Source organism: Triticum dicoccoides, chromosome 4A (genome assembly GCF_002162155.2).
Source record: "Triticum dicoccoides isolate Atlit2015 ecotype Zavitan chromosome 4A, WEW_v2.0, whole genome shotgun sequence".
NCBI lineage: Eukaryota > Viridiplantae > Streptophyta > Magnoliopsida > Poales > Poaceae > Triticum > Triticum dicoccoides.
Genome location: NC_041386.1, coordinates 478,592,535 through 478,600,775, shown reverse-complemented (window position 1 = coordinate 478,600,775; position 8,241 = coordinate 478,592,535). Strand labels below are relative to the sequence as shown.

The 8,241-nt window shown below is 47.0% G+C and overlaps 1 protein-coding gene and 1 long non-coding RNA gene across 2 annotated transcripts in view; both read left to right on the top strand.

The window, feature by feature from the left end:
* Positions 1–656, top strand: part of LOC119286306 — a 2,834-nt gene extending 2,178 nt beyond the window's left edge. Inside the window, exon 2 of the mRNA XM_037565684.1 lies at positions 40–656. Coding sequence (XP_037421581.1) covers positions 40–481 — 442 coding nt within the window. The 3' untranslated portion in view covers positions 482–656. The remainder of the gene's footprint in view (positions 1–39) is intronic.
* Positions 657–5,066: 4,410 nt separating this feature from the next.
* Positions 5,067–8,241, top strand: part of LOC119286305 — a 5,724-nt gene continuing 2,549 nt past the window's right edge. Inside the window, exons 1-2 of the long non-coding RNA XR_005140361.1 lie at positions 5,067–5,519; positions 5,609–5,734. This is a non-coding gene — a long non-coding RNA (uncharacterized LOC119286305). The remainder of the gene's footprint in view (positions 5,520–5,608; positions 5,735–8,241) is intronic.

The following is an 8,241-nucleotide window of genomic DNA, read 5'->3' as shown; positions in this document are numbered from 1 at the left end:
CACGAGGAATATAATTGCAGATGAGATTGCCATTCACAGTTCTGAGTACAGGGGCGAATTCTACCTTCTTCAGGCTCCATGGGGTGATCTGCTGCAAGTTTGCAGGAAGGCTGAACTCATAGATGCGGGCTATGAGGAGCTCATAGTTAAAACTAATAAAATCTTGTTACACAAAGTCGATATGGAAGCACAAGAGCTTGTGGAAATAAATAGCTTGCATCATAACGTGTTGTTTCTTGGGCGTAACCAGTCTATATGCCTTAGTGCTGAAGAATATCCGCAAGTGAAGGCAAATTGTGTCTATTTCGCAGATGCTGAGCAATATAATTGGATGTATAAGACGAATCCCCGGGATATAGGTGTTCTCAACCTTGAAGATGGCAGTAGGGAGGAAATTGTGTCCCCGCTTTGGTGCAGCTGGCCGAGTCCCATATGGTTAACACCCAGTCTTACAGTGTTGAATCTGTCATTGTACGAATAGGTAGCTTTTCTTAATTATGTACCTTGATTATGGGGTCTGTCGACCAAGTTTGCCATTCTTTTGCGGGCAGATGCTATGACAACGGAAGCATGTTCAGTCTATCTCTTTTTTCGTATATTGTTTGCTGTAATGAAACTATGACCGGAAAATAAATATTAGGAATGGAAATGGTGCTCTACAACAAATCCGTTTTCTGTTCTTGTTTGTTTGATACCCCCCCTAACAAGCCATGTGATAACCATCTGTTAGAATGGTCTATTATTCTCTTCTGTATGAGATATTATGTACTCCCTCTGTAACTTAATATAAGGCGTTTTTTGACACTGTCATAGACTATAAAAACGTTTTATAAAAAGTTACAGAGGTAGTCTTTCTGATGCTTTCATTGTGCTTGAATCATTTATTTAATTGGGATGTTCTGCATTAACTAGCTATTGGACATGACATCATTTTCTAAATATTATCGGCACATGTTGTCAGTGCAATTGCTAATCCCTGACCATGTTTGAAGATAACTTTGAAGATTTTATTTGAACGCTATATGTAATTACACTTTTTGCTCCTGGGCTACTTCATATGGTTCTTTCATGCTTTGGCAAGCATTACGGCGAGTTACATTGAAAAGGAGGAAGATTGTCACTCAAAACAGCTTAGAATCTTTAATTTACACCGAACGCTACTGTGGCCGTCATATTTGTTGGGATGCTCATGCAAACATGTAGTGTTAGCGTTTTTTCTGAGACAGCAATCAAGCCATCTCATGCTCATTGGGGATCCAATACTCCACTACAATTTCAAGTTAGCGCAGTCTGCCAAAAAAATAGGAAACAAACGACAGATTCCAAGGCGCATAGGCAGCGATGAATCGGATCTCATGTTGAGGTTGAACAAGGGGCCACGACAGTCAAACATGCAGTATCTTGCCCACCGCATTTTGTCAACCCATGCCTCGCAGTGTAGGTAATCTTCATCTTAAAATTGAAATCTACAGGGATCACAACTAATGATTTGAATGATCATTTTCTCGTGAACGGTGGTTTGGTTCGACCTGACTTTTGTATGGGACATCTGAATGTCATAATGTAGGCTAGCGAAAAAAGTTCCCTTGCTTATGAAACATCGTGGTTGCTTTGACGTGGGTTTACACAATTCATATCTTCCGCCATCTTGTAAAACAGCCTCCTTATACTTGGGCTAACAAGAGATTTTCATCACTTACAAAAGATTGGATAGATGTCCAGTAAATATTTGAATGCTGTGCTGTTCATCGAAATAGTTTTCTTTTATCGATTCCCACTTACACACGCTATGGGAGCATTGTGCAGGTTCAAGCCACATATGCGAAGATGGATGAAAACTATGATGGAAACACTCGTCAGCGGGAATTTGCTCTACCAAAACACTTATGCCTTGGTGATACGGGTGCATGAAAGAAGTTGAATTATACAGAGACACGCATACCAACCATCAGCAGAATAACAACCTCTTAGATCTTGATGATGCTGTTGGCGAAATCAAGAGAATACACTCGCATGGCGTGTCGATACCACTACCAGTAATGGCATGTCTTTTCTAACTGCAAGCGTAGTCAGTTGCATGTGCCCAATGCTGTTCGATCGAAGGCTGGCAAGAAGAGGGATTTTATTTGAAGACGGATGCTTTTTAGTTCTTATGATAGGTCAAGTCTAGTTGAGAGACATTATGTAAGGGCCAGATCATTCTGGCTGGTTCTGAATTTACATTCGAACCCTGCATCTGTATTTTGTTTGTCTTGAAAACAGACCAAGTACAATGAAGTTTTTACTAACGCAGATTTTCATCAGTACTTCATCGCACGAACCAGGAAACCATCACAATGACAATGTCCGTAATCTCTTTACGATATTGCGTTGTTGCAGAGGCTGGGTGTTATTTCTATTTCTATTTCTGTTTGTATACCAGCAGCCACTCATTTTCTTTTTGTCTGCGGCTGCTGCATAATATCATTTGTATGATTTGCCACTATTGTTCGTATTCTGAATGTAAAGGATTCAATAGAAGTGGAAACATCAGTACTAAATTCTGCTGTATAAACAGTCTTCGTTAGAATCTAAGACACCAAAGCCTTTCCATCCATCACAAAAGACCATTCACAAGATTTTTGTACAAAATTCTCCAATGAGCACACTAGACCCTAGTGCACACATCTCATGTGAAAGAAACAGAGTAAAAACTAATGCTAGCACTCGCTGCAGAAGCCTCTTGTGAAACAAAGTAAAAACTAATGCTATCAATTGCTACAGAAGAACCAAACAGTGGGCTCATTTGCTCAAACTATGGAGCTAGATGTTCCTCTCCTTTTCTATAACAAGGAAGCCCTTCTTCTTGCAACTTTCAATCCCAACTCCCTTGCGCGCCCTGCTGATATGATGAACAATCTGAAAGGAAAATCGATGGCATTTAGTCTTAAAATTTATTATGAGAGAGTGTTCGCAATATTTGTACAAAATTCTCAAAAGAGATTCCTGCAAATTCTAAAGGCTATAATAAGGGCAGCCCTTCATGCTAAGCAGAGCATAGTCTTCATGAAGTGCAGAGGATATACCGTTTTACTTGCTCATGCCATGACAATAGTAGTGGTGCTTCCCTAGCTGGCTCTTGTCCTTGGCAATCACAAAGCAACCCGCCTTCTTGCAGTGTTCCACTCCCGCTTTGTGACGATTTCCGATATGGCGATCCTTCTGAAAAGAAACAAACAAACAAAAACCAAGATTAGTCCCTAAATTTAGTTTACCACACTCAATTAGGAAGTCGAGAGAAAAGCGCTACCTGCTTGTCAGTACATCCATACTTATAGTCCTCTTTTTCAAAGTAGCAGATCATACAGACGGTCATTCCATTATCCTTGAGGCTGCTAAGATTCTTATCCCTGAAGCTCCTATGAGCATCTCTCTCAATCTACAACAGTCAAACAGTTTTCAGAATCAGTCAGTCAATTTCATGCTTATGAGCAACAAAAATGCAGCAAACTAGTAAAACATAATGGGCAATTGGTCTTCGGAAAGGCTCAAACAAAAGGATGATCTCCAGTCACGTGACATACCATTGGAAATTTCTACATCGTCAAATATGATCAAACACTAAGGAAAGATACACATTCTTCACCAAAACAGCTATCTGATAAATCCCCAACTTCAAATGACCAAATGTTTTCAGGTAGGCTTAGCGATGGCTGTAGTCTTGACAACAAAGGGGAACGGAGCAACCTGACTAGATATAGAGCTCGGGGTGGTGATTTATCCTTAGAACGGTCACTTCATCAAGATCGAACACTAGCTAAAATTCCATACAAAGAATCAACACGCTCTGCATCATCCATAAGCAGAGGTGGGCATTTTTCAGGCATTTCTTCAGTAGAAACTAAAACATGGCAAGGGATTGGGGTTTTAAATTGTAATGTAGCAGAATTGTGATCAACTATTCTACATCTACCATTATAGTGACAGCAAACATCAGTTTTTTTTAGAGATCTAAACCTGCCTAAACGCTGATGATCGGTCAAAACACGCTGATGAACAGAAAGTAACGCTGATGATCCTCATTTTGCCAATTCAGTCAGGAGCAGAAAGGAACAGGAAAACTGAACTCATAGCAAAAGGAGCGAGCAAGCGCATGATCGATCGTACCTCATACTCATTCTTGTTCTTGTCCGCCTGCTTCCTCCTCTGGGCCTCCTCCCGCCTCCTTTGCCTGTCCTCCTCCTCCATCTGGGCCTCCTCCCGCCTCCTTTGCCTGTCCTCCTCCTCCATCTGGGCCTCCTCCTTCCTCCGCGCGGCGTCCTCCCGCTGCCTTCTCTTGGCCTCCTCCAGGTCAGCCTTTTTCTTGTCCTCAGCAAGCTTCTGCCTGGCCTTCTCCTTGGCTGCCTTCTGCTCTTCTTCCCTGATCCTGGCCTCCTCCTTGGCCGCCTCCTCCTCTTCTTTCCTCTGCATGTCCTCCTCCTCCTGCTTCTTCTTCTTGTCCTCCGCCTTGGCCTCCTTCTTGGTCTTCTTGGCCTTCGCCTGGGCCTCCTTTCTGGCCGCTTTCTTGGCCTTCTTCCTTGCTCGTTTCCTGGCGGCAATCTCCGTCATCTTCTGGCGATCCTCATCGTCTCGGTCGCCTGTCTTGTTCTTGTTCTTGGCATCATTGCGCTCCTCCTCGTCTTGGCCCGCCGGTAAGCGGCATGCGCGCCACAGTAGCCTCATGAGAGAGCAGATAGATAAGCCCAGTGAATAGGCCACCGAGCGCAGGATCCTGATCAAGCTCCCCGGCGGCGGCGGTGGTGGCCGCTGGCCAACTTGATTCATCGCAGAGGATGCGGGCTTGCGGAGGGAGCACGAGGTGGTTTGGGGTGGAGGGGGAGGAGGGTGCGGTGCAGTGGATGGCTTCCGGTGGGGGGAGTCGCAGTGCGGCGCGGTGGCTTGGGACGGAGGTGGGAGGAGGAAGAAGGTTTCGAGCGACGAGTACGCGGGGAGGGCGGGGACGAACTGAATTTAACGGCCACCTCCTCGTCTCTCTGGCCTTTTTTTTCCCTCTCTCTCGCTCTGGTTGGGCACGCACGAGGAGCCCTTTTTTCTCTTGGGCCGGGCTAATTGAGCCCAACCATTTTCTTCTCTTCTATTTTGTTTTTTAATCCTGTCCGGTTGCCTCTCCGAGCTCCGGCGGCCGGCGACCATGGAGTGCTCCCAAACCCCCGCGTGCCAATAGGGCAACCGACCGGCACGTTTCGGTTCCGACCGAACCGACCGAGCCGTAACCCCTAAGTGGCTCAAGGTCTGCTCACTGCCTCACCGCATCGCATCCTCGCTTCTCGCCGCTCAACCACCAGCACCGGCGACGGCGAATAACCTCAAGGGCGCGGCGCTGGCTCTTCTCCGTCTCCTCGCTGCCACGGACGTCCACGACCTCCTCCCCCTCATACCCACCCACCCCTCCCAACTCCAATGGCAGCATGCCCGCCAGCTGCTCGACGAAACGAAACGGCCGACCAACTGACCAGCATCCATGCCCAATCTACTCCATGGTACGTGTCTCAGATCCCATCTTTCCATTCTTCAGTTTGATGACCAATCCAAGACTCATTTCAAGGTCTGTGGATGAGATGCTATCCAGTGAATGTAAGATTTCTGCCTATGAGAGTACTGGTACTGAGGGAGGCAGATGCTGGACCTCTCAGCGGGGAGCAAAGTTTTCTGAGGATGACCCTTTTGCACCAGTTGAAATCCTCTAATGTAGATGGTTAGTATCATTCTCCAGCATCTACATGTACTGCACTGCTTTAGAATTGTTCTGCATATGTTATCTGAACATTGTGTAGTTCCCAGATTATACTAGAATGATTAGCTTGAATAGCTGAAGTAACTAGTGGTACAATATATGTGACCATCTGGCAGCATGATTTTTATTGGTTGCTGGTTGCATATTGCCTGTCATCATGATTGATCATGAGTCACGGCCATCTAGCAGTGCATTTTACTCTCCTGGTGTTTGAAATTTGAAGCTCTATGTGCACCTATGGAAACTAGGTTTATTGATTTAGCATGAATTTTGGGGATGTTATATCTCTCAAGTTGCAACTGCATGACCACCAAACATAGTCGACCAGCTGTGAGGCTTGACATGTTTCTCAGTTTTAAGTTTGCACATATCTACTATACATTTCATTGATTGATTGCTTTGCTTCTTGTATGTTGATATTTTCTGCGGATATACTGTTTTTTTCGTAGTGTTCAAGCACCCTATTATATCTAGTTATGCACCTTGTGGCTGCTCTGCCAGGTTGCTTTATGTTTTTATTTTGAGAAAAAGTCACGCTTCATGTTCTATCTACTGATATAAGATCCCACACCATTGTTTATTTAAGACTTCCACAAGTTAACTTCTAGTGAGGCTGTTAGCGTACTATGGCATTTAAGTCCACTACAATAGCTGAATAATTTACCTTACTAAGCGAACCCACTAAGTCATCATATATACTTTTACATAATGTGGTTCTGAAAATTGGGTAGTTCTCATATTCTAGTAGGATGATTAGCTTGAATTGTTGTGGTAACTAGTGGTGTTGTACAACATGACCATATGGCAGCATGTTTTATTGCTTGCTGGTTGCGTAATGCTTGTCATCATGATTTGTCATGACCATCTAGCAGTGTATTTCACTCCGTGGTTTTCCCGAGTTCTTCGATTATGATATATGAAGCTTTATGTGCAGGTATGGAAACTACTAACTTCTAGTTGATTGAGTAGCATAATTAAGTTCACCGTAGGAGACAAGACCAACAGGGCTGATTGATTGTACTCTCCTCTCCCTCCCGCGCCGCCCCCGCGTGGCGGCGGGGAGGGAACCCTAGGCGGCCGCTGCCGAGCTCCCCACCCTCCCTCCTCCTCTCCTAGGGCTGGAATTCGAGCCGAGTCGAGCCAGCTCGGCTTGACTCGCTAGAGCTCGTTTCGTTAACGAGCTAGCTCGACTCGACTCGTTATCATTAACGAGCTCAAATCCAAGATTGGCTCGACTCGTATAACTCGCGAGCTGGCTCGTTTAGCTTGTTAAGCTCGTTAAAGATATGAACATAAAACCCTCAAACATTATAAAAATTATTATGTATATATTAAACATATATATCACTAAACAATAGTAATTTCCTTGTAACACATGAGTCTCCTAGGCGGTTGGGCCTTCAACGGCTAGGCCTTGTGTTGTGCGCCTGGGACATAGGGTGCTGAGTGGCTGATCTTTTTTTATATTGGAAGTAGCTGATCTTTTGTACCAAGCCTAACGAGTTACACGAGTACTCGTGAGATTGGCTCGTTTAACTTGGTCTATAAACGATCTTAAACTAAAGCTCGGCTCGACTCGTTATTCTTCGAGTTCGAGTCGATTCGAGCCGAGTCACGAGCTACTCATTTAGCTCACGAGCTTCGAGCTTTTTTTCCAGCCCTATCCTCTCCCGTCGCCGCCAAAGGGTTTGGCCGGGCAAAGCTCGTTCGGGCCGGCGGCGGCGGGGCCCTCTCGATCCCCCATAGGCAGAGGTGCGGCACGGGCACCGCGACGCGACGCCGCGCGGGTGCGCTGGAGGCTGCTGGCGTGGTGGCGGCATGGACGGTGGAGGATCGTGCCGGGCGAGCTCTGGCGGTGTGGATCTAGCACGTGAGGGGCTGATGCGATGAGGGCTGTGGGCGGCGCGGCCTGGCGCTTCCTGGGCGTCGGACGGCGGCTGCTGGCAGCAAGGTAGCCGGCGGCTCTTCTCACGGGCGGGTGGAGGCTGGTCAGCGGGTGGACGGTGGACGCCTTGGCCTCGGGCGGCGGTGGCAGGACGTTGCGTGGAGAGCCGAGGGGGCGCGGGGCTGGCACCGTGGATGCGGCTGCTCGGCGGCCGGACTGCCGGCTGCCTTGGCGGCCTCTCATCTGGATCCGGTATGCCCAAATCCCCGGATGCGTTGGCTGGTAGTTGGCCGGCAACGCGGACTGGCATCCGGTGCGAGAGTTTGACGCGGTCCTCCTACCCGGGGCTCGTCGCTCCTTGCGCGGCGTCCAACGTTCGGTCGCCCTGGAGTCGGTGCACGGCTCTGGGCCGCCTCCGTTCCGGTCAAGATGGGAGCTTGTGGTTCGATTGGGGGGCGTCTTCTCGTTATGGCGTTGATGAAGGACCGTGGTGGTGGTGGTCAGGACAGTGTTGTGCCAGCAGTCAGATCTGTGTCGTAGGCCACGGATTTGGCATCCTCTGAGTTGATGGCTCGACGATAGC